General features: G+C 43.7%; 1 protein-coding gene across 1 annotated transcript; it reads left to right on the top strand.

Moving 5' to 3' along the window:
* The first annotated feature begins 1687 nt into the window (after positions 1 to 1687).
* LOC118658560 (dual specificity protein kinase CLK3-like) lies at positions 1688 to 3181 on the top strand. The gene has a single exon (XM_036314063.1). It carries the CDS (start codon positions 1703 to 1705, stop codon positions 3179 to 3181), a length of 1479 nt encoding a protein of 492 aa, XP_036169956.1. The 5' UTR covers positions 1688 to 1702.
* The last annotated feature ends 23958 nt before the right edge of the window (positions 3182 to 27139 follow it).

Here is a 27139-nt window from a genome sequence, read left to right as displayed (position 1 = left end):
GAGACCGCCGATAAATGTAGTGAGATCCTCAAGAAGACTGGTGAAACCCTCAATGTTGTGATAAAGAACCAACTAGAAATTAAGCATACACTGACTGAAATAAAGAATATTATACAGACTCCCAACAGCAGACCAGAGGATCACAAGAATCAAGTCAAAGATTTGAAATACGAAGAAGCAAAAAACACCCAACTGGAAAAGCAAAATGAAAAAAGAATCCAAAAATACGAAGATAGTGTAAGGAGCTTCTGGGACAGCTTCAAGCGTACCAACATCAGAATTATAGGGGTGCCAGAAGAAGAGAGAGAGCAAGATATTGAAAACCTATTTGAAGAAATAATGACAGAAAACTTCCCCTACCTGGTAAAAGAAATAGACTTCCAACTCCAGGAAGCGAAGAGAACCCCAAACAAAAGCAATCCAAAGAGGACCACACCAAGACACATCATAATTAAAATGCCAAGAGCAAAAGACAAAGAGAGAATCCTTAAAGCAGCAAGAGAAAGAAAATCAGTTACCTACAAGGGAATACCCATATGAATGTCAGCTGATTTCTCATCAGAAACTTTGAAGGCCAGAAGGGAGTGGCAAGAAATATTCAAAGTGATGAATACCAAGAACCTACAACCAAGATTACTTTATCCAGCAAAGCTATCATTCAGAACTGAAGGTCAGATAAAGAGCTTCACAGATAAGAAAAAGCTAAAGGAGTTCATCACCACCAAACCAGTATTATATGAAATGCTGAAAGGTATCCTTTAAGAAGAGGAAGAAGAAGAAAAAGGTAAAAATACAAATTATGAACAACAAATACACATCTATCAACAAGTGAATCTAAAAATTAAGTGAATAAATAATCTGATGAACAGTATGAACTGGTGATTGTAATAGAATCAGGGACATAGAAAGGGAATGGACTGACTATTCTTGGAGGGGGGGAGGGGTGTGGGCATGAGGGAAGAGATTGGACAATAATCGTGCACCTATGGATGAGGACAGTGGGTGGGGAGTGAGGGCGGAGGGTGGGGTGGGAACTGGGTGGAGGGGAGTTATGGTGGGAAAAAAGAGGAACAAATGTAATAATCTGAACAATAAAGATTTAATTAAAAAAAATAAGTAGGGCGGAGAGGATGGGGGATTAATGGGGGGGGATGAGGACACATTTGTAACACCTTAACTAATAAAGAATTGAAAAAAATAAGTAAATTTATAAATGTTGTTGGCAGGATTAAGAGAGAATACCAGGGGCAAATTAGATCATGCTTATTAACACTTAATCCTCTCTGGCTTCAGGAAAGCACTGAAAAGCCTCTTACTCTGGTTCATCCCTGCCCCTGGGGGCGGAGCCCCTGGACTTTGGTGGGCGTGGTTAATAACTCGGTCCTGGTAATGGCGTATATATACCAGGGTCAGGCCATGGCTCCCGCAGTCCTGTGCCAGACTGTCTACAGAGAGACTTGTGGGAGGTTCTCCTTTCGCTTTCCGCGCCACGAACCAGACAAGAGCCGTCTGCTCCTGGTGAGTCCAGAGAAGGGACCGAGTAGGTTCGGGAGGCCAGCGTGAGGGAAGACCTGTGTGTTCCTGAGGGCCTGCTCTGTGCCCGCCAGAGAGACACATACCTCGAAAGCGAATCCAGACTGGGGTAGGGCATATTTAAAACGCCGGCGGTTGGTTGCGCATCGCCGCCAGAGCCTGGGAGAGGATGCATCAGTGTAAGCGATACCGCTCCCCTGAGCCACACCCGTACCTGAGCTACCGATGGAATAGAAGGAGGTCTTACAGTCGGGAGCACGAAGGGAGACTGCGATACCCATCTCGATGGGAGCCTCCACCCCGGAGATCTCGGTCCAGAAGCCATGACCGCTTACCCTCCCAGAGGCGGTACCGGGAGCGCCGTGATAGCGGCACATACCGATGTGAAGAGCGGAGCCCATCTTTTGGAGAGGACTGCTATGGATCTTCACGGTCCCATCAACGTTCCCGGGATTGGGAGCTGTACCGGACTCGCAAACATGCCCGCCATTGCCATTGCCATTGCCACAGACGCCGCCCCAGGGCTGGTAGCAGTGCCTCCTCGAGAAGCCAACAGAGCAGTAACTGCAGCCGCCGGAGCGTGGAAGATGACAAGGAGGGCCACCTGGTGTGCCGGGTGGGCGATTGGCTCCAAGAGCGATATGAGATTGTGGGGGACCTGGGCAAAGGCACCTTTGGCAAGGTGGTGGAGTGCTTGGACCATGCCAGAGGGAAGTCTCAGGTTGCCCTGAAGATCATTCGCAACGTGGACAAGTACCGGAAGGCTGCCCGACTAGAAATCAATGTTCTCCAAAAAATCAAGGAAAAGGACAAAGAGAACCAGTTCTTGTGCGTCTTGATGTACGACTGGTTTAACTTCCACGGTCATATGTGCATCGCCTTTGAGCTCCTGGGCAAGAACACCTTTGAGTTCCTGAAGGAGAATCATTTCCAGCCTTACCCCCTACCACATGTCCGGCACATGGCCCACCAGCTCTGCCACGCCCTGAGATTCCTACATGAGAACCGACTGACCCACACAGACTTGAAGCCAGAGAACATCCTGTTTGTCAATTCTGAGTTCGAAACGCTCTACAATGAGCACACAGGCTGTGAGGAGAGGTCAGTGAAGGACTCCAGCATCCGAGTTGCTGACTTCGGCGGTGCTACCTTTGACCACGAGCATCACACAACCATTGTGGCCACTCGTTGTTACCGCCCACCTGAGGTGATCCTTGAGCTGGGCTGGGCCCAGCCCTGTGACGTCTGGAGCATTGGCTGCATTCTCTTCGAGTATTACCGGGGCTTCGTACTTTTCCAGACCCACGAAAACCGAGAGCATTTGGTGATGATGGAGAAGATCCTGGGACCCATCCCATCACACATGATCCACCGTACCAGGAAGCAGAAATATTTTTACAAAGGGGCCCTGGTCTGGGATGAGAACAGCTCTGATGGCCAGTATGTGATGGAGAACTACAAACCTCTGGAGAGTTACATGCTCCAAGACTCCCTGGAGCACGTGCAGCTGTTTGACCTGATGAGGAGGATGTTAGAGATTGACCCTGCCCAGCGCATCACACTGGCGGAGGCCCTGCTGCACCCCTTCTTTGCTGGCCTCACCCCTGACGAGCGGTCCTTCCACACCAGCCACAACCCCAGCTTATGACTGGCACAGGCCACTACATGTGGAGATGGAACTGGGCTGCCTGGCCCTCTCTCTCTCCAGCTTCTAACCACTGGGCCCCAGGGCCAGAGCCACCCAATGAACAGTGCAACGTGAAGGAAGGCAGGTGCCTGCAAGGGTGGAAACATGCCCAGCTGCCAGAAAGCACAGATTTGACCCAAGCTATTTATATGTTGTAAAGTTATAATAAAGTGTTTCTTACTGCTTGTAAAAAAAAAAAAAGAAAAAAAGAAAAAAAAAAGAAACTTGCTCCCCCATTGCCCACCCTCCCACCTGCCTTGATGTTCTCCCTTGAAACTGAGCCTTTCAGTCTTCTCCACCCACCTCCAGTCCTGCCTGTTGCTCAAACCCAATCAGTCTTCAAGAGCTCTCTGCTCCATTAACCTTCCAGCCCATGCTCATCTTTCTCTTCCTAGAACTGCCCACTCTTTCCTACCACACTGTGCAGAAAAGAGTAGACGGAGCAGGTCTGACACTGCTATCCTCACAAACGCTTGCTTACATCTGGGTACATGGCTGGCAAGCAGGTCCTTACAGTCATATAATACTTCCCCTAAATGGCAAGAGTGACTCGCTGTGCCTAGACCTGTGGTCAGCAAACCAAGGCTCACGAGCCACATGCGGCTCTTTGGCCCCTTGAGTGTGGCTCTTCCACAAAATACCACTTGCAGGCGCGCACGTACAGTGCGATTGAAACTTTGTGGCCCATGTGCAGAAGTTGGTATTTTGTGGAAGAGCCATTATTTTATGAAAGAGCCACACTCAAGGGTAAAAGAACTGCATGTGGTTCGTGAGCCGTGGTTTGCCGAGCCACAGTTTGCTGACCACTAGACTATGTCTATGCTGAACAGGCTTGCCTTCCAAGAGGCTGGAGTCTTGGCATGTGCTGGGCATATGCATAGGTATGTGCCTCTATGACTAGCCCCAGTAATAGTCTTGGGCGCTGAGTTCCGGACTTTCCTTGGCAGAAACATTGTGTCACTGTGTTTTCACTGGAATAGTGTACTCAGTGTGCCCCATCAGGGGAAGGAAAGAGCATGAAAAACCTGCACATGGATTCCTCAGTCCCTACCTGTGCTTTTCCCCCTGGGACTCAACTGTGCATCCCTACTACATCATTGTACTAAATATTAGCCCTGAGGATGGCTAGATGCTGAGACCTGTGCGTCATTCTTGGGCATCTCCTGATCAATCTCCTGAACATAGTTTCATGGACCCTGGACACCTGCTCAATTGGAACCTTTTGTACCATTATGTAACTGCCTTTTACTGTTACATCACTGATGCTTGTATGTAGGCCTGTACCCCTTCCCACAAGACCCTGAAAGACAGAAATATACCTCATAAGTACTTCTACACCATGCAACACATTGCACAGGACACCCAGCAAAAACCCTAGACATTCCTATTGAGAGAATGAATGAATGAAAGATATGTCAAGGCCACCTATGGTTGAGGCAGTACTGAGCCTCATGACGTCTGTGGGCAGATAGCTGATATGCTTTAATGAATCTAGCTCCTAGTGTCCTAACTCCTGGGGCAAAGGGAAACTGAATAAATCAGGCTCTAGTAGTCTTTCCAAGTGACCCCTGGCATCATAAGCCAGCCAAGGAAGGTTCTGCTAAAACTCCCAGGAGATGGAGACTGCTGTGCACAGACGCAGGAAGAAATAGCGAAAACAGATCCAGAGCTGTTTGCAAGCTGTACATGTGAAACCTTGGGACTCACACTCTGAGCACGATGCCTTGTTCCAGAGGGCTACAGAACAGCTGTTTGTTTGCGTATTTGTACCACCAGAAGTGTAGGGAGGTAGTCATGTGTGCATGTGCAAAATTATATGAGTGGGCATATATGATTTCATATGCATAAACAGGCACTTTCCACAAATGCCTGTGTCTGTGTGAGCTCATATGAGCTTGCTTAGGCTTGCAAACATAATTACATGAGTTCATGCCTTTGGAGTGTGCAGGCAGGTGTATTTGCATGCACCCATGCACAGCAGAGTGAGCCCGTATACATATGTGCACACGCATACTGATTTTCCCTTATCTACTCTGTGCTGAGCAGACAGCTGCCTTAATAACAGCTGCAGCTGAGCGAGCGCACTCACTGCTGTGGCCCCATTGTGCTCTCAGGATTGCTTCAGCCCTTTCAGGATTACCAGTGCTCAGCGCAGTTTAAATATATCTCCAGTCCTAATCCCTAAACAAAGATGTAATGATTTCTGCTAAATATGTTGGATTATTTATTAAGATAAAGTCAAGGATAGGAGAAGCCACGTCTGGTGCAACACTGATTGCCATTCAAGATGGGAGATCATGAAACCAGATACACCTCCACCCCTGGGGGCGGGAGAAGGTTAAAGGAAAGGGAAGTAATTAAAACAGTTAGATTCCTAGAGGCATAGTGGTTGCCTACCCCTCATGCATATACACCAAAGTGGCGGAGAAGAGAAGCAGCAGACACCCTCGCCAGCACTGGGATATGGCTCTGGCCACTCTGTAAGGATCATGGACCATGAGGCAGGCCTTGAGTGAGAATCCTCTGTGAGAATACAACAGAGAGTTAAGCACCTCCTCTTTTTAATAAATTCCCAGTTGAGGGATGGGCCAGGGGAGTAGTGAGGGCCACTGCTAACCCAGAGGACATTTCTAGGCAAATTAGGAGGATGCCATTCATTCTCCAGGTGCCCGCAGCCCTGTCCCAGGCAGCGTAGCTTGGTCAGTGGATCTGGGAGGATTTCAGCTGACCTTACATAGGGCTTGCCTGAGAATGTGTAACAACCTGAGCATAGAGAGAAGGCCAGAGGGGTGAATGTGGGTGAGGTGCTGTCCATTCAGAGAGCAGGTCAGCCCAACAAAGGAATGTCAAAAAGACTGCATCTCACCTTAGGTCCACCATCACTGGGGTTATAGCCCTTTTCTCAGCTCTATCCTATCTGCCCCCCACTATTATAACAGGGAGTTTTCAGTACCTAGAAACATCTCAGACTTGGAATCTGGACAGGGAATCCTATCTAATAATAGACAAACAAGGTAATTGACAGTATCTTCACTACGCCTCCCATTGGCTAATCAGTGCAAAATGCAAATTAACCGCTAACAAAGATGGCGGCTAATTTGCATACTGCAGGCAGGGTGGGTCAACGCCATCCCACCTGCCCTGCCACCATCTGGGCCTGCTATTTGCCACCCAGGGTGGTGGGGCAGGACAGCACCATCCCACCCGCCCCGCCGCCATCCGGGCCTGCTCTCTGCGACTGGGGGCCGCGGGCGTCCCGTGTGCGACCGGACCCAGGGCGGCGGGGCAGGACAGTGTGGCTCCTTTGTCACCCCAACTTCCTCATCACAGCTCCCTTGGGGGCCTAAGCCTTTAGTCAGACTTCCCCGAGGGCTCCCTGGCTGCCAGAAGTATGTCTGACTGCAAGCTTAGGCCTGATCCCCCAGGGAGTGGGCCTAAGTCTACAGGTGGACATCCCCCAAGGGGCCCTGGACTGCAAATGGGCACAGGCCAGGCTCAGGGGACCACCCCCCCCCCTTCCCCGAGTGCACAAATTTTTGTGCACCGGGCCTTTAGTTATAGTCTTAAGCAGCTACAGCTTTCGGTGTGAGTTTGTGTGAGTAACTGAACTTCAAGCCTTAATCTCTAGTAAAATGAGGAGGATAATTTTTGTTGTAAAGGCCAAATGCTCAGTAAGCCCATGCCTGTGCCTGTGCTAGATGCAAAGTGGGGGAGAGGGGTGGGGCGGGGGAAATGAGAAGTGACAGTCCTGATGAGAGTGAGCATACAACTCATGCACTTACTGATGCGATTGGATTTAGATCACTCATCATTTCACTTTTGTCTCCCATCTGTTCTTTTCATGCCTTCTTTTGAATTGACTAATTTTTATTATTCCATGTTATCCCTTTTGTTCACTTGTTACCTGTAATTCTGTGTTGTATTATTTTAGTAGTTGTTTTAGTGTTTATAGGTTACATCTTTAACTCACCACTGTTTACCTTCAAGTGATATTGTACCATTTTCATGTACAGTGTAAGAACTTACACTGGTATGTGTTCATTTCTCCTTTGTTCCAATGCTGACAGATATTTTCCTTTCTCACATGTTACATACACCATCCTATATTATTATTTTTGCTTCAAAAAATCAACTATTTTAAAAATGATTTAAATAAAAAGGAAAAATTATCTACACTAATAAAAGAGAAAAATGGTAATTGGCGTACGGCGCTACCCTTTTCATTGGCTAATCAGGGCTATATGCAAATTAACTGCCAACTAAGATGGCAGTTAGCTGCCAACAAAGATGGTGGCTAATTTGCATATGTAGGCACAATGCAGGGAGGCGAAAGGGAAAGCAGGAAGAAGCCCCCTGCCACTGACAGTGATCGGAAACCCAGGGGGGAGCTAAGAGGTGGGGGGCAGGGCAAAGTCGGCCCCAGGGGCGTCCTGCAGGGGCAGGGGCAGAGCCTGCTGCCACTACGGGTCCCCGCTGCCTGGGCCGGATGCCTAGGCCAGAGGCGTTAGGCCTGGGCAGGGGCTGAGCCTGCAACCGCGGGGAGCTGGGGGTCCTCTGCCCAAGCCTAATGCCTCTGCCAGAGGTGTTAGGCCTGGGCAGGGGCAGAGCGGGAGATCGCGGGGAGCTGGGAGTCCTCTGCCCAGGCCTAGTGCCTTGGCCAGAGGAGTTAGGCCTGGGCAGGGGTGAAGCCTGCAACCGCGGGGAGCTGGGGATCCCCTGCCCAGGCCTGACACCTCTGCCGGAGGCCTCAGGCCTGGTCAAGGGGCCGATCCAGTGATTGGTGATCGGAGGGTGATGAGGGTCAACTCCTCTGGCCGAGGCATCAGGCCTGGGTGGGGGGTGGAGCCGGGGATTGGAGGGATATGATGGTCCCCTTGCCCAGGCCTGAAGCCTGGGTCAGAGGCGTCAGGTTTGGGCGGGGGGTGGAGCAAGCGATCAGAGGGAGATGGGGGTCCCCTGCCCAGGCATGATTCCTGGGCCAGAGGCCTCAGGCCTGGGCGGGGGTCAGAGCCAGTGATCCAGGGGAGATGGGGGTTCCCTGTCCAAGCCTGACACCTCTGGCCAAGGCATCAGGCCTGGGCAAGGGGCAGAACCAGCAATCGGAGGGGTCTGGGGGTCCCCTGCCCAGGCCTGACGCCTGGGCCAGAGACATCAGGCCTGGGCTTGGGGCAGAACCAGTGATGGGGGGAAATGAGGGTCCCCTGCCCAGGCCTGACACCTCTGTCAGAGGCGTCAGGCCTGGGCAAGGGGCCGATCCTGCAATTGGAGGGTGATGGGGGTCAACACCTGAGGGCTCCCAGTATGTGAGAGGGGGCAGGCTGGGCTGAGGGACACTCCCCCCCCCCACCCAGTGCACGAATTTCATGCACCGGACCTCTAGTGTGTGTGTGTGTATATATATATATATATATATATATATATATATATATATATATATATTTACATAGCTACCATTTTTCTGTTTCTTTTTGGTATTGATATGTATTTCTGTTTAGTGTCATTTTCCTTTTACATTTTTTTTTGCAGTGCCAGTCTGCTGGTGCTGAATCCTTTCAAATTTTGTATATCTGAAGAAGTCTTTATTTTGCCTTCATTTTTAAAAGTCATTTTAACTTGGTATGATTGCTAAGTTGGCAGTTTTATTCTTTCAGTACTTAAAGGATGCTACTCCACTATGTTCTTTCTTACCATTTTTTAATTTTTTTTATTTTAATGATGGTAAACTTACTGCCATCATTACCTTGGCTTCTCTGTACATAATAATGTGTCTTTTTTTCTGGCTGCTTTTAGATATTGATCTTTTTCAGTCATTTTGAGAAATTATGATAATGCTTTATTTGACAAAATCCAATGTATGCTGTGAAAGAAATTTTTAGCAAACTAAGAATAAAAGGGAATTTATTCTACCTGATCTTCAAAATCCTACAGCTAACATTGTACTTAATGGTTCCCCTAAAATCAGAATGTTCACTCTCACTGCTTCTATTCAACATTATACTGGAGATGCTAGCAAGAGATATAAGGCAAGAAAACAAACTGGAAAGGAAAAAAGGAAGACGTAAAACCGTCTTTATATGCAGACAACATGAATGTCGATGCCAACATAAATGTCTAAGTAGAAGTTGTTATGTATATATTACAATTAGTTACTTCAGAAAATTGCAGGATATGAGATCTCTACACAAAAATCACTTATATTTCTATATATTCGCAAGAAAAAAACAGAAATTGAAAATTTAAAGATAGCACTTATAATACCATCAAATATATATAATACTTGACAAAAGATTTCCATACACTCAAAACTGAAAACATTGCTGAAGGAAATTCACTAAGTCCCAAGTAAATAAAACACATCCATGTTCATAAATTATTATTGTCATAACAATAGCAATATTGTCAGCTCTCCCTAAATTGATTTATAATTTATAAGTTCAAGGCAATCCCAATAAAATCCTAACAAAGTTTTAGGTAGAAATTAAAAAGCCAATTCTAAAATTCACATGGAAATGCAAACTATCTACAATAACCAAAACAACTTTGAAAACATTGAAGAATTAACAGCACCTCATTTTAAGACTTACTATAAAGATGCAGTAATGAACACAGTATGGTTTTGATGTAAAGATAGTTAAACAGTTCAATTGGATATAATAGCATAAAAATAGGCCAAAACAAATATGGAGTACTGTTTCTTTTTTTTACAAAGCTACAAAGAAAATTCTGTGTAAAAATGCTAGCCTTTTCAATGAATAGTACTGAAACAGTTGAACATCCTTCGTATATAAAAAAATAAACTTTGAGTCACACCTTTTACAACATTAATATATTAACTCTACATGAATCATAAACTTAAATGTAAAACTTAAGTCTGGTACACTTCGAGAAGAAAATACAGGGAAAATCTTTGTAACTTCTTAGGTATGACACCAAAAGCGTGTCCCATAAAAGAACAAATTGGTAAATGAAACTTCATCAATGAAAAACTTGTTCTTTGCAAGACCTGTATAAAATGATAAAATAGAAGCCACACACTGATAGAAAGTATTTGCATAGTATACAATTGATAAAGGATTTGTATTTAGAATATGAAGTACTCTTCAAATTGGTAAGAAAATAGCCAAATTTTTAAAAAATCGGCAAGTGATTTGAACAACTTACCAAAGAAATATACATATGTCAAAAAAGCAACTGAAAAGTTACTGAGCAACATCAATCATTAGGGAAGTGTAAGACTCAGTATATACTTATTAAAAATGGCTAAAATTTATATATATATAAATTATATATATAAATTATATATATATAAAATATATATAAATTATATATATATATAAATTATATATATATATATAAATTATATATATATATATATATATATATATATATATATATATATATATATATATATCTTACCAAGTATTGGAGAGAATATGGAGAATGGAACTCTAATAAATTGTTAGGGATGTAAAATGGTACAGCCAGTTTGTAAAACAGTGGCGCAGCTTAAAATAAGTAACATACACATACCCTGTGATGTAGCCATTTTATTCTTAGGTATTTTCCCAATAGAAAGAAAAGCATAAGTCCATACAAAGATTTATATGTAAGTGTTCAAAGGAGCTCTATCTGTAATAGCCCAAGCGAACAACTATCTAAATGCCTATAAACAGATGAAGGGCTTGAACAGATAATTTCAAATGTGGTATATTCATACAATGGAATGCTACTGGCTATAAAAAGGAATACATTAATGATACAAATGTTAACATGAATGACTCTGAAAGGAATTATGAATGAAAAATAAAACAAACCAAAAAAGAGTACATACTATATGATTTCATCAGTATAAAATCATAGAATATACAACATTCTATAATGACAGATCGTAGGTTCTTAGGTTAATGGTGTGGAGTGAGGAGAGCAGGAAGCGGGAAGAGTGGCATGAGGAAAATCTGGGGTGATATTTATGTTCATTGTCTTGATTATGGTATGCTTTCATGGGTGTACTATATCAAGACATCAAATGGTTCACTTAAATATACACAGTTTATTATCTGCAGTGTTACCTCAATAAAGCTATTGAAGAAACAAAAAATGAAGGACAGATATTTTTAATTTGTCTTTAGTATTAAGAGTATTACAAATGTTCCCCTTTTTTCCCCATTAAGACTCTCCACTCCATACTGGCCCCTCCCAGGCCTTCACCACACTATTGTCTGGTTCCATGGGCTATGCATATATGCATATACGTTCCAGGTTAATCTCTCCCCACCAACCCCGACCTCTGCCTTCCCTCTGAGATTGATCAGTCTGTTCATGTTTCTGTCTCTGAATCTATTTTGTTCATCAGATTCCATATATGAGTGAGATCATGTGATTCTTATCTTTCCCTGACTGTCTTATTTCACTTAGCATAATACTCTCCAGGTCCCTCCATGCTGACTCAAAGTGTAAGAAATCCTTTCTTTTACAACTGCATGGTATTCCATGGTGTAGATGTACCACAGCATTTTTATCCACTCATCTACTGATGGGCACTTGGGCTGTTTCCATATTTTAGCTATTGTAAATTGCTCTGCTATGAACATAGGGGTGCATATATTCTTTCTGATTGATGTTTTGATAGGATAGGTTTTGATCAATTAATGGCAAAGTCAGGAGGCTAGTTATGATGAGCATTTAGAGATACTCTATTCAGGGAAGTCCATAATTGTTGATTCACTTCACATGACATTAAATTATCCTATATAATAAAAGGGTAATATGCAAATTGACCAAACGGTGGAATGACCGGTCGTTATGATGCACTCTGACCAACAGGGGGCAGACACTCAATGCAGGAGCTGCCTCCTGGTAGTCAGTGTGCTCCCATAGGGGGAGCACCATTCAGCCAGAAGCCGGACTCACAGCTGGTGAATGCAGCAGCGGTGTTGGGAGCCTCTCCCACATCCGCAGCAGCGTAAGGATGTCTGACTGAGCCATCAGTTGTACATCCCCTGAGGGTTCCCAGACTGCTAAAGGGTGCAGGTCAGGCTGAGGGACCCCAAGGTCCCCCCTCACACACGAATCTGTGCACTGGGCCTCTAGTTATTAAATAAGTAACAACAACCTGATGCTAAAAAGTTCATTGCTCTTATAGAGTGGATGCATTTATTGTTCACAAATTAAACATTTGTGTGTGTGGGGGGGGGTGGGGTGGGGGAGGGGGACCTTATCAGATAACCTTAAATGTGAGATATCAGAATAACAGAAGCCACAGATGATCATTGTCAAATCTAAGGTAGATATTGCAAGTTGGGAAGACTTGAAAAGAGTGATGAATTCTGGACATCAAATACCTGTTCCAAATACTCCTCTGAACTGAGTGTGAGCTGAGCCCTGCTTTGCTTTCTCTGACCAGCCTGCTATGCACAGACGGACTCAGGAGAGCATGTGTAAGGAGAGGGCTCTGCGGCTCCCTGGGGGAGCATCGTCACACCTAGATAGGGAGACAGGCTCTCTCTGCCTTCTGGGGGCACCACATAACTCTGGGAGAACATGGCTGAGAGGTAAGGCTCAAGGTGATAAATGCTGGCAGAGCCCACTCTGCAGTCCTCCACTCTTGGACATCTGAAGGTAATTTCCAGTCATTAATCACTGTTTCTTTTTTATCAAACTGAAAGTAGGAAGACTACCCAGTAAGAAAGAGTCTACATTCTGGTGCTCTGGGTTTAAGTGGGTTTTCAAACCAAGTGATGGGAAATCAAACCATGGGAACTTCCTGGTGCCCCCATTCATGCGTTTTTATCACACCATTTGCCCATTTCACTAGTCCTCCCAGGCTATTCAAGTATTGGCTTTGGTGACCACCACACCTCACTTCTCAGTCCCTGTCTAGCAGTCCTAGCTTTAACATGGGTGATTTTCTTTTATTTTGGTTCATCCTCTAAAATTTTGGGGTTTTAAGATATAACTTTATTGAATGATGCAGAGAAAAATATAATAAGCTAAATAGGAAAATCGTGAGCACAAAGAAATGCTGAAGTAGCAGAGCAGGAAGCTTTATTTTGTTATAGTTAGACCATGCTGTGCTACTCTAGTTCAATGGGCATGGATGGTTCAACACCTTCGTTTCACTGCATTGAACCCCAAGGCCAGCCTGACTTCTCAAAACTACAACCATAGTCAATTTCACTGGGGGTTAATCCTGAATCTTCAGTGACCTCTTGGGATGTGGGCCCAGTAGCATTCCTAGAAACCCCTGTGACCTGCTTTCCCTCCTGAAGATCTCCTTGAATCCTAGACACCTCCCTCTTCTACCCAAGTTCTACTAGACAGAAATCCTGTCTGTCTTGTTTGCAGCTTCATCCCCAGTGCACAGCATGCAGCAGGTCAGTATTTGTTAAATGAAAAATTGCTCCCTGGTCCTCAGCTACCTGCACAAACTCAATCAGTCTGTCTGTTCACTTCCGTGAAGTTATTAACAATGCTGGCTGCAGGCCTCTCTTGCCTGACCTGTTTGTAATAGTTTTTGAAACCTCGTTTCAAAAATTTATCAGAGGTCTGATTTAGATTTCAGCTCTACTCTCTACTGACTGGACAACAAGAAAGGGTCAGTTCACCTACCATTTTACACCTCATTTTTTGTATTGATGAAGTAGATATGAAAACAATAGTTTGGATCACGTGGTGGCTTGTTATAAAGACCTCTCTTCCGAATAGACTGCAGTGTTTTATAAGCTGTAAAGGACACACAAATGTTAGGTGCTAGGGGACAGGATGCTTATTCCCCACACATCAAGTTCTAGATGGAGGCTCTTCCATTAGAGGAGCTCTTTGGGCCTCTGTGCCCATACTCCGGCCGCTCTGATTGGTGAGTTTGGGAGAAAGAGGAGAGCACATGTGGACCTTCACTTTCTTCTCTCTTAAGCCAGCCTGTCTACAGAAGAGGAGCTCAGCTCCACTTCCCAGTGGGTCTTAGAGGAGCAGGCCTGATGTCCGGAGCTATCTGAGGCTGGGCATATAGTCAACACCTAGGGTGTCTGACCTGATTAAGATATGTCTCCACCTGGCCCTTATTGGCAATAATGTCACTGCTTTTGTTTTCTTTATTGGTTAAGGTATTACATATGTGTCCTTATCCCCCCACTCATGCCCTCATCCCCCTGTGTCTGTGTCCATTGGTTATATGCATGCATACAAGTCCTTTGGTTGAATCTCTCACCCTTATCTCACCTCCCCTACCTACCCTCTGAGGTTTTATGGTCTGATCAATGCTTCTCTGTCTCTGGATCTGTTTTTGTTCATCAGTTTATGTTGTTCATTATATTCCACAAATGAGTGATATTATGTGATATTTATCTTTCTCTGACTGGCTTATTTCGCTTAGCATAATGCTCTCCAGTTCCATTCATGCTGTTGCAAATGGTAAGAATTCCTTCTTTTTTACAGTAAAAATTCTTCTGGAATGTCACTGTTTTGATATATCTTCATCTGTCTGACTCCTGAAACTCTCTCATTTGGTTCTGAATTCAGGTGAAAGAAAGGGATATTATTAGCTGAGTCCCTCAACCCCAACATTTGCCAACTTTTAAATCTTTATTATTGAAAATAGTACATATTTTCTCCCATTGAACCCTTCTAGTCCACACCTGCCCCCTGCCCCAGGCCTTCACCCCACTATTGTCTGTGTCCATGTGTTATGCACCTGTGCCTACTCGTGTCCCATCTCAGAGTTCAAGCACTGTCTTCTCTCATTCCAATGGCACCCCTCCTTTCTCTTGCTGTCACCAGTCCCCACTTCACATCTTCAGTCTAAGCCACCCTTTAAATCTCCTACAAGGAACCTTTACTTTCTCTTGGCACCTGGTGATTGGCTTTCTGGGTAAGTGAACAATGCTGATGGCAATGAAGGGCATGCTGGAGAAATAAATTGTTCAGATGAGTAAAGGCTTTGAGAAAAAATGCTGGCTCTGGCAAAAGACACAGGAACTCTGGAGACTGTGCCACCCTCCATGAGTGATGGGCACTTTCAGTCTGAGCAACTGCCACACACCAGCTTACCACTTTGAATAGTTCAATATAGTTGCTGGAGGAGCAGGTAGGAGCTCAAAACAGCCAGTTTAATACACTGGTGTTCAGTTTGCATGGGGTACTTGCTAGCATATAGACATCAGGAGATAATTTTTGACCTTGGAGCCAGAAGTTCACAAAGATTAGCAAGAGTAATAGCATCTTGAGCATGTTTGAGATCTTGTCAATTGAGAGGCCAGGGAAAAGGTCAGGAAGTATTCCTCCAGGTTCCCAGGAGTCCCCCCTCATTCCCAAGACTTGGTAACCATTGTTTGTAAAAATTTAGTTAGATGGTAGGTTTACAGGATGTATGCTAAACTTATTTTGCTACTGAAAAGACACATTTAGAAGCAGGGTTGTGTGAAATATAAACTAGAGGTCAAAAGACTAGCTTGAAATTCTGGACTAGCCCATGACTAATTGGTTAACCCAGAGTTTGTAAACTGACCTAATTGTGTCTAGGCTTTCCCATCTATGAAATGAAGAGGAATTATACCTTCTCTATCAGCCCTTTCCTCACCCCTCTGTCCCATCAGGATTCATTTCCTAGAAATTTTCTGCTACTTGCCTAAGTTGCTCCCATAATGCCTTGTGGAGGAGTTCTCTGTACTCTGCTCACACCCTCTGTGCCCACATTTAAACATTTTTATTCTGTTTTCCTAGGGGCTGTGGTGTCCTCAGCTATTGAAGGTTAAGGTTGTCTCAGGTTATGGCTCTAATGACTTAATTGTAACCCTTGGGGTGTGTGCTACTTTACAGTATCAGATACTATGAAGGAATAGATCCCTAGTGTAGGAATTTGGGGCAGGGAACTTAAGGTCATTGTTCATTAAGCCCTCCAAGTCTGCAGGTCAGGTTGGATGGGAGAGAAGAGAAAGGTGAAGAATCCACAAAGCTCATTGGTGTTGGAGAGCTAAGGGAGCTGCCACGTGCATTCAGCGTTTTGGTCCAGGAGCATAGTCTTAAAATGGCCTTCTAAACATTGTATTCAGGTGTGTGGTCTGCCTTTGAACTTGCTAGTGTTTTCTCAGGCCTAAAACGTCAAACTGAAGGCTCAGAGCACAGTGCCGAAGCCTAGCCTGCAGCTGCTCTTACAGACCCTGAGCAGAAGAGCCTACAAAAAAAACTAGTTAAATCCTAGATTTAACTGGTGAATCATTCATACTTAAGTGGGTGTTGTGGATCAATCAGAACAGTCTCTGGGAAAGCTCAGCCTGACCAAGAAAAGATAGCTTGGAATGAAAGAGAATACTTCAAAGGTGAGAATTATATCTTTTATTAATCTCTTTATTCATTCATTGATTGAGTCACTCCCTTTCTCAGCAGATGCATTATGGTTTTCTGTGTTCTGAGCACATTCTAGCTGGGAGATGCAGCATGATTTCCAGGAAGATGAGTTGTTTGAAATGAGCTTAAAAGGAAACAAAATATCGTTGTAGGGAAAAATATGAAGGAATGACAGTGCACACATTAGAGCTATAGAAACACCACTAACAAAGGCTAAGGAAATAAATGAATAAATAAGTTAACTGTTAAACAGGGCAAATGTGAGGAAAGAGTGAGAGGTGAGGCCAAAACTATGGCTAGAGTCAGAATTCAGAGGGCCTGACATAGCATACCAGGCATTCTGCTAGAGGTAGTGACAAATTTTTAAGCAAGGGCATGACATGATAATCTAGCATGAGAAGAAAAATCCTAGACATGGCATCAAGAAAGTGGTAAAGGAAGTAGGGATGAGGAAGACGATGGGCAGGACAGTTGAAAGACTGATGTCCTAGAGGTAACAAGGGACCAAAATTGACAATGGCAATGGAAGTGAAAAAGAGGGGATGAAATCAAGAGATGCTCTGGAGGTGGAGTTACCATAACTAACCTTGAAGACACTTGGATGTGGGATTTGAGGGATAAAAAGGTGACCAACTTGGATACCTGAAAGGATGGTGGTGAGAAAAATGAACACAGAGTAGGAGCTGGTGATGAGGAAGAAGATGGGCTCCATTCTAGCCACATTGAGCTTGACATTACTCCTATAAGACACCCAAGGGGAGCAAGCTACCAGAGTAGGCAGTGTGTTAGACAGCCCAGGAGGGCCACCAGCTTCAGCATGAATGGCTGCATCTCCACAAGCACTGTTAGATGATGCTGGTGTCTTCTGTCCATAACTGATAGCGCTAAGGTTCAGGGAAAGGTTGCAAAAGAGAAGAGCAGATTTCTTCCCTCTTCTTTATTCTCCTTTTCCTATTTGAATTTTCCCATCTGCTCTCCAGTGTCTCCTTACTCTGATCAACCATAGCCAGGCTGCCCACTTCACTCCATCCTTCTTCCTGTCCTGATGGAATAGAATATGGGAGGGAGGTGCTGAGACAACAGCCAGGATATGGGTAGAGAAAGAGAAAGGATGACCCTCTAAAACTGCCTGTGGCTGAACGCAGTTGGAACCCTATAAACTAGCACCTATTTCTAAATTCTTAATGTCATGGTTCCATATAGGATTATACACACTAGATCTCACAATTTGTTTCTCATTCTACCCAGTTCAGCACCTCTTCTGTGCCCCCTGCCATTCATGTGGTTTCCACCCTGGGTCCATGCCCCTGTTCATCTCCGCACTTTGCTAATGACATTTCTCTCTAGGAATTCCATTCCTCCCTTTTCCTTCTCATTTAACTAAGCCTTACTTGCCTTTGGGGTCCGGCACAAGCCCCAAGTTCCCCAGTCCATCATACTCAATTACTACAGCCCACCATATTGATCACCCTTCTTCACTGAACAGAGTGCATATTTGATGATTTAATTAGCTCCTGTATTACTTATCAATGATTTCAATAGGTTGAAATCTGCTTGAGGAAGAGCATAGTCCTAAGTTAGACCTGGAGGAGCTCTTAGGTATTGTTGGTTCTCATTCCCTTTTATAGAAAATAAAATTTATTGGGTAACATTGGTTAATAACATTTTATAAGTTTCCTGTATACAACATCTGTATATGCTATTGTGTGCTATCCACCCAAAGTCTAGTTCCCTTTCATCGCCATATATTTGATCCCCTTTACCCTCTTTGTCCTCTCCACTCCCTTCCTCTCTAGTAACCACTATTCTGTTGTCTGTGTTTATGAGTTTTTAGTCTCCTTGTTTCTGAGTATCCACCATCCTCTTTTTCTCGGCACTATCAGGCTTACTCTGATGTTGTGTTGATCTCAGTGGTTGGCATACTCATTAGTTAACAGAGCCAAATATCAATAGTACAGCTATTGAAATTTCTTTTGAGAGCTAAATTTTTTAAAACTTAAACATTTAGGTAAGTACATTGTTATTAACTTAATTGGGGTACCCCTAAGGCTTAGGAAGAGCCACACTCAAGGGGTCAAAGAGCAGCATGTGGCTTGCGAGCTGCAGTTTGCCAACCACGGATGTAGGTAATTGATAGAAAGAAAGACAAATCCTAGAAAGTTCAAGATCTTTACATTAGAAAAGGCTGAGTACTATGAAAGAGAGAAGAAGAAGAAGAAGAAGAAGAAGAAGAAGAAGAAGAAGAAGAAGAAGAAGAAGAAGAAGAAGAAGAAGAAGAAGAAGAAGAAGAAGAAGAAGAAGAAGAAGAAGAAGAAGAAGAAGAAGAAGAAGAAGAAGAAGAAGAAGAAGAAGAAGAAGAAGAAGAAGAAGAAGAAGAAGAAGAAAAAGGAGGAGGAGGAGGAGGAGGAGGAGGAGGAGGAGGAGGAGGAGGAGGAGGAGGAGGAGGAGGAGGAGGAGGAGAAGAAGTCTCTAAAACCAGAATGGGTTAACTTTGCCAGAGATTTTGAGGATGTGGGGGAGTGCACTTGGCCAGATAGCTGCTATCTACTGTCTGTGGTGAGGAAGACTGAAATGAAGAAAGGATGAAAATTTTATGACTTAGATATATTAGTTTGTCATAAAAGGCAAAGTCTTGGGGGCATCTAAAACTACGTAAAGTGATTTTTCTCTTTTGTTGTTATTACAAAAGGATTCAGTAGTATTTCCGCTGAAATTAATAAGATATAAAATAAATTACAAGTAATTTTATGCCAAGCATATTTTAAAATCTTATTGCCACTGAGAATAGTAAACATTCCCCAGGAAATTTTAGCAAAAAAAAAAATCAATAAAAGTTTTAATGAACATGGATTATGTGTCTTGCTAATACTAGGTACTTTGGGCAATTTCAAAGAACAAATCAGTCAAAATAGTATTTAAAATACTGGTTACAAATGAGGAACATTCAAAAATAGACAAAGTTTCATGGAAGAAGATGCCAGTCATCCAGATGCCACCACCTAAAAGATGACACTTTAGCTATTTGCCTCGAGTCTCCCTTTTTTAAGAAAATTTACATTTTTTTTTTTTTGCAAAAAAAGAGAATAATTTAAGTTTTCAAACAAATATAGGAAAATACAAAGATGACATTAAAATCACCTCTAACTATACCACTTAGAAATAATTATCATTGAAGTAGAGTAGCACCATTCTGGACATCTTTTTCTGAAAATACATTTATAGAAAGGGGAACATTTGGGTATACTTTTAGGAGAACTGAGTTATACAACAGATCCTGTTTTTAAAATTAATTAATTTAATTTTATTTGAACTTAGAAGCAAAAGAAGCTGATGTTCAATTGCAATAATCTCTGAACTTCAAATAATTCTGTTGTCACCACAGGGAAGAGCTTTTCTTAAAAGCATCCCTTTAATTTTAAAAAGGGAGATTTTGAAATATTAAAAGGTGAGAGTTATGATTTTTAAGCGACACTTGCCCATTTAATCTCTCTGCTTCTCTTTATAAAAGATAATTTAATTTTTTGGTCCTTTATATCACAATGTTTAGGCTACTTTCTATGCAGTAATTTGGTTCCCAGAGACATCTTTCATGTTCCTTGTTTTTCAAATGGCTACAAAGGAGGGTTTTGGCCCCTCCCTTGTGTCTTTTCCCTGTGGTTTCAATCTCACTTTCTGTGTATGCCATCTTGTTGTTTTATTATCTTATGCACAAGTGTTTGTATTGCTGACAATTTTCTGCTTAGGTTATCCTATAATATGGTTGGTAACTTTTTATGTAAGTGGCCAGGCAATATAAATGTGTCAGGCTTTGGAGGCCATAGTTGTAACTACTCCTACTCGACTCTGATTGTAGCATGAAAGCATCCTCAGGGACCATGTGAACAAATGGGTGTGGTTGTGTTCCAATAAAGCTTTATTTATAAAAAGGGTGGCAGGCCAATCATGTGTCTTTCCCTTGTTTGGTGTGTGCTAGTAATTCTTTTGGTGTGGGGATAATATTATTATTTTATTTTTTATTTTTGAAATATATTTTTATTTCACAGAAGAAGGGAGAGGGAGAACGGGATAGAAACATCAATGATGAGAGAGAATCATTGATTGGCTGCCTCCTGCACTCCCCACACCAGGGATTGAGCCTGCAACCTGGGCATGTGCCCCAACCGGGAATGGAATCATGACCTCCTGGTTCATAGGTCAATGCTCAACCACTGACCCACACTGGCCAGGCTAATATTATTCTTTTAAAAATTAATTTTGCTGAGTAATAGAAGAGAGAAATTCTTAGATGCAGTTCCTAATGATCATTTAATCTCAGAAATACTGAAGTGCTTTTTAGTTAATTTGGGATATCAGTTTTGTGGTTCTAGATATGGCCCATGCTGACTGGCCAGTGTCAATCAGTTTTAATGAGCTACATGTGATGGAAGACTTAAGCCCAGAGCAGGGAAGCAAATTGCTCAGACACATGAGAGATTAGTCTTAGAGATGAGACTTGAAAACAGATCTTTTAAAAAACGTTTATTGGTGTGAAGTTCACAAAACATAAAATTAAGCATTTCATACAAAATAATTCAGTGACATTTAGTACATTCACAATGTTGTGCAAACACCACCTCTCTCTACCTCTAAGCCATTTTCATTACCCAAAAAGGAAGCTACATATCCAGTAAGTAGTCACCCCTTCATGTTCCCTTCACCCCAGCCCCTGGCAACCAGCAATCTGATTTCTGTTTCCATGGATTTATCTATTCTAGGTATTTCACATGAAAGGAATCGTACAATACACAACCTTTTGTGTCGGGCTTCTTTCACTTAGCATAATGTTTCTGAAGTTCATCCACATTGTAGCACACATCAATGCTTTATTTCTTTTTATGGCTGAGAAATATTTCACAGTATGTATATAACACCATTTTTACCCATTTACCTGTTGATGGACATTTGGGCTGTTTCCACCTTTTAGCTATTGTAGATAGTGTTACTATTTACATGCATGTAGGTGTATTTGTTTGAGTCCCTATTTTTAATTCTTTGGATATATCCTAGTTGTGGAATTGTTGATTCATGTAATTCTATGTTTAACTTCTTAAAGAACTGTCAACCTTTCCCCCAGCGACTCTCATTTGACATTCCTACCAACCATGTATAAAGTTTTCAATTTCTTCATACCCTTGCCAACTTTTATTTTTATTTTCTGAACACAGATTTTTGACTTTCAGTGCTCTTATCTTAGGAGGTTACAGGATTTGTCTTACATTTTCCACATGTATGAATGTTATAACTGCAACACCTACCACAACTCAAGGTGCATAATTCATATCATTAAATACTTTATGAATGCATTTTCCCAAAAAGTTTGAATTTCAGGGAATGTTCACAGATATCAATAAAAATAAAATTTCAAAATATTGTTTAAACAAAGTCAATTGTAACGTCTTTTAAAGTTTGAGAGTTGCTATAGAAATAACAGGTGAATCCTTCTGTAATTCTCATGCTAGGAAGCCCAGGAAGGCCCAGGTGCCCATCTGCTGGGGCTGTTGTGAAGGTGTCTACCTCTCTGGGTAGGATATTGGAAGAACTGATGCTGATGTCCTTTCTAACTACATTGTAAAAATTAGAATTTGTTTTTTTTTAATATATTTTTATTGATTTCAGAGGGGAAGGGAGAGGGAGAGAGAGATAGAAACATCAATGATGAAAGAGAATCATTGATTGGCTGCCTCCTGAACAACCCTCACTGGGGATGTGCCCGCAACCAAGGTACATGCCCTTGACTGGAATTGAACCTGGGACCCTTCAGTACACAGGCCTACACTCTATCCACTGAACCAAACCATTTAGGGCTAAAAATTAGAATTTGAATATGTATGGGCCTTTCTGAGAATGTACAAAACCCTGAGAATATTGTAATGCATAATTTAAAACATGGATTTTGTGATCTTGCTACATTATAGGAGTATAGAAGCTGGTGTCCAAAATTCCAGTGAAGATGGGTTGTTACAAGTCAAAATGCCAAGGATTTCTGCTCTGTGGAGGCTGGAGGAGTGGAGAAGGTGCCACCCAGCCTGATCCCAGAACTGTAGCAGAGTTCCAGAGCACCCTCGGGCTCGGGCTGTGGTCAGTGACCTGTCTCCTTGGAATCCTCAATCTCATGAATCGGCCAGCAAAGCTGTGACATCTCCCAGCAAGGAGGGGCATGGATCCCTTTGCATCTGGGCTCCAGCTCTGCTGCACTTGGACCAATCCTGAAAGTCACCTCCGGCCCTTTGGAAGGAACTATCCTCTTTCCATGGCCTTCTCCATCCTTGACAGACAGACTCACCCCATGCACTCGGTGGCAGCATTGTAGAAAGGAACCTGCTTCTTTGAGTTGACTTTCCCCAGGGAAAGGAGGGCTCCCCTTGGAGGCGGTGACCACAGAAAAGCCCCTTTTAAGTGGGGTGGGCACCTATCTCTCCGGACGAACAGGGCTGCAAATCAAGCAGGTTATACACATGAGGGGATGAGGTGTATTTATGAGTGGGGAGAAACCCATAAGGAAGAGTTATTAAGTCCAGGAGGAGCTGATTTATGTCCCAGGGAACTTCGGACTATAGTTCAGCCAGAGGAATGCCAGTCTCTGACAGGTGTCCATGAATAAATTTTCCTTCTTCTAAGCATTCTCATTTCTTTGACAGCCACAGAACAAACCCTTCAGCTAACTTGAGGACTTTTCCTGTCCTGCCCTTCCCCTCAGTCCCCTCTGCTTCATGGTGCTTACAGCTCCGGGAGGTGAGAGGGAGGAGGGCCACACCACCAGCCAGCTTTGAGAAAGCCTTGGGTTTTCATCACCCCGTGTGGATTCTCCTAGCCTGGAAACGGAGCACTTTCCCCTCAGGCTGGTGGAGACTGGCTGGGAGATCTGAGGAAGCCAGGGTAGGTGTCAGCACAGGTACCTGGCTTCTGTCAATAAATACGAGGATCACAGCATCCCTGGGGCTGGAGGCCAGAGTCCTGCTTTTTAAGGCTCCGTGGGAAGGACTATTTAATGATATTCTGGTCTCCAGTGATCTTAGCCTCTAAGAAGTTTAGCATACTGAGGCCTTTGGCCAAGAGCTCTGTACCTGGGGGTGCAACAGTGGCTGCCTGTCCTCCGTGGAGGCAAGCGTCTGGGGCTCCTTTGGACTCCAGATCTCATCTGCATTCTTGTGGGACACCATGTCCTTCCAGCATCCACTGCAGAGGTTTGTGTCTGCATGTATAATTGCTCATAGAGTGCAGACTGGCTTCTATTAAAGGAGTTGGAATGCTGAATGCATGACTATGGCTAGGAGTCATCTCTATTTCATCTACCTACCCATCTATTTATCTGTCATCTACCTACCCATCCATCTAGCTGTCATCATTCTGTCTATTATCTATCTAATAGCGGCCCAATGCACGAAATTTATGCAAGAGTAGGCCTTCCTTCCCCCGGCTGCTGGCATGGGCTTCCCTCTGGCCCCAGCTTCACCCGGAATGACGTCCAGTCTAATTAGCATATTATGCTTTTATTATTATAGATCTATCTATCATCTATCTATCTATCTATCTATCTATCTATCATCTATCTATCTATCTATCTATCTATCTATCAATCTATCTAATCTATCTACCAATGTCTCTAACTCTGCATTTGTCTATTAACATTCATAGAAATAGAGTCCGTGACTAAAATCTCATTACAAAACCTGATCAATGGAAACTTTATGATGAACTGCATTCTTTTCTTTCTCAAAACAGCCTTATCTAGAGTGTTCATGGAAAAAGCAGGAATGAATATCATATATAGACACCCCTTGAGGGGTTCCAGCTTTATGTGACATTAGGCATTTAAAGCCTTCCATCAGCATCCCCAAAGTTAAGAATTTAACAACATTCCCCACCACTACCCCTCCACTGTCCACTTGTGCCTCCAAGGATTTTGTGGGCACGGGTGAAAGTTGGCCTCCAGGGCACTGGCCTCCTGATCTCAGTGTTCTCAGTCATCCGTCAAACAACCAAGGCCCATCTTTCCCATCCTGCTCTCTGGTACATGGGGAGGGAGTGCTGGCCCCAGGACCTTGTCCTAGCCACAATAGGGCATCTCTAGTTTCAGCCATTCTGCAGTCTCCTCTTCTCAATTCCAGGAAACTGGCCAATCACTGAAAATTCTGTTATTGGTACCACCAAGAGCTGGGGAAAAAGAAATCTTATTCTGTTCTCAGCTATAAGCTTAGCACTGGAGTAGAAAACGTCTGTGGCTTGTGCGACAGGTTCTTTCTTCAGGAGCAAGCAAGAGAGGATCAGATCCCTTGCATAAAACACAGTGGGCAGTCCCAGAATTCCAGGTCACAGACACAATTTCAGTTGTACCTTGCTCCTTGGTATTCTCTTTCCTACATATAAAGTGGAGTAATATCAAGCAAAACATTTTTGTCTCTCTGAATCCTACCCCTATTTAGTTACCCATCTCCCATAAATCCCTCACTGATCCCCCCAGGCGAAACTGAACTGTTCTAGAGCATCTATTTCATTCATTATCTGTTCTACAACATATCGCATGTATTTTGTGGAGGTTTTTCTTAAAGTTTTAACATGTTTATCTCTTAACAAAGAGATAAACTCCAGCAAAGCTGAGGGCAGACCCCGTGTCACATATACATGTCTCGGAATACCTCTGGGATCCTGCATCCATGCTGGGTGTGGAATAAATGAGAGAGATATAGAAACACATGCTGGTGGATGTTGATCCTGTTACTATTCCCAGATTGTTAGTTGTTCAAAATTTTTCAACCAGGACCCGCCATTCTCAGGAAGTCCCTCATACATTATGGTGTGGATTCTTGGCAGAAGTCATTGTGGAAGATGATATTAGCACTGACATACTTGCCCTGAGATGGACACAATGCAGCAAAGGTTTAGCTCTGTGAACATCATTCACAGGTGGATTGCCTCTCCTTGGCCACTGGCTCTCAAGCAGTGACACGAGGGTCTAACTCCTTTACTTGTGACCTGTTGTCTCTGAGGATGCTACGGAATGAAGAGAATGAGCGGGAGGATCATATGGGATTTTCTAAGGGTCAGGACTACTGAGGGCTTATAAGTTCTGCGTACATGTCTCCTGCAGGACACAGTATCTCGGCCCTCCATCTAATGTACACAAGGTTGAGAAAGGTCATCTTTCTGAGCATCTTCCTTTGTACTCAAGCCATGGAAACCACCTGGAAAGTCTGTGGCATTATCTCTGCCTCGGTCCCTGAGACAGGTTGTTGTCCTTTTCATATCAAATAGGCCAGTGGGGCTGGAGGCAGTGGCTGAGGGAGTTACTAGAAACCAAGCCACAGATTCTAATTGGTTGAAGGCCATTTGGAGAATTTTGAGCAGATGAGTGACTTCATCAGGCTTATATTTTGAAAAGGACTCAGGTCTTATTCCCTTGGTCCCCTACTCAGCCCCCCCTGGTTCTGGCTGGCTCATGGAGGGCAGCAGCCCCGCATCCCATAGCCCCTGCCCTCTTATTCCTCCAACACCAGTGGTCTACCTTGTACTGAGATGATGCTAGGTGGATAGGGGCAGTCCCAGTGAACCATGTTGCTAGCTTAATGTGTTTGTATTTTTGTTTGTTTGTTTTTTAGTCAGCAGTCACCCATCCCTTGAACAGTTTTGGATGATTTCCTTTGGAAAGGGATGCATTTGATAAATTCATCCACACTACATTACCAGAGACAAGGCATATAACTTACCAGGTAGGTAGAGGGCAGGATGGGTGGACTACAGGCCCTCCCAGCAGCTTCACAGAAGTGCTTCTGCTCCCAATGCCATGCTCATCACTGATAACCCAGTGGCCTGGCAATCTCTCCCCTTCAGCACTGGCAGGAACAACACTCTTAGAGGTGAAAGTACAGTTTAATTTCCAGGCTCACCCAGGCGTAGACTGGGCTGCATAGGAGGCCGATAATGAAATATTGGTGGTGCATATTCGATGATGTGCCGTGCGTGCCCGGCACGCAGCTCAGGCTGAATGAATGCATTTCTGTGGAAGTCTACACCCCATCTGCCCAGAGCAGTGGGCACAGGCTCAGAAAATCCAGGATGTTTCCCCATGGGTTCCTCATGTCCCCTTGAGGGCCCCTCCTCTGAGCGAGAGACTGGCACCGCTTCCCCTGGACAAATGTGGAGGAGGGGAGGAGAGAAGAAGGAAAAAGCACTACTCCTCCCCAACTTGCTGTGCTCTGAGCTGAGATCCTACAGAGAATGGCATTCTCTCACTGCGGTTTCCCAGTGACAATGGGGTCAAAGAAAGCATTTTTCAAAAAGAGCTTTTTCTTTCTCAATTCATGGCAGAGCAACCAGCAAAATGAAATAGGTCTCTGTTATCTCTCCCCCCGCCAAAGAGACAGCCATACAAGAGGAGGAGATAATCCCCATCTGGCTTTTATATGCCTCATAAAACGCATTGTGCAGGCATGTAAAATATATGGGACTGAGCAGACATCGAGGCAGGGACAGGTACAACCCCCAGCTCCTCACACTTTTTGGGCTTGAATACAACAAAACACTGAGCTTTCTTTCTTCTTT

The sequence above is a fragment of the Myotis myotis genome, unplaced genomic scaffold, assembly GCF_014108235.1.
Source record: "Myotis myotis isolate mMyoMyo1 unplaced genomic scaffold, mMyoMyo1.p scaffold_m19_p_6, whole genome shotgun sequence".
NCBI classification, from domain to species: Eukaryota; Metazoa; Chordata; class Mammalia; order Chiroptera; family Vespertilionidae; genus Myotis; species Myotis myotis.
The sequence above is the reverse complement of the archived record's forward strand: the minus strand, read 5'-3'. Positions and strand labels throughout refer to the sequence as shown.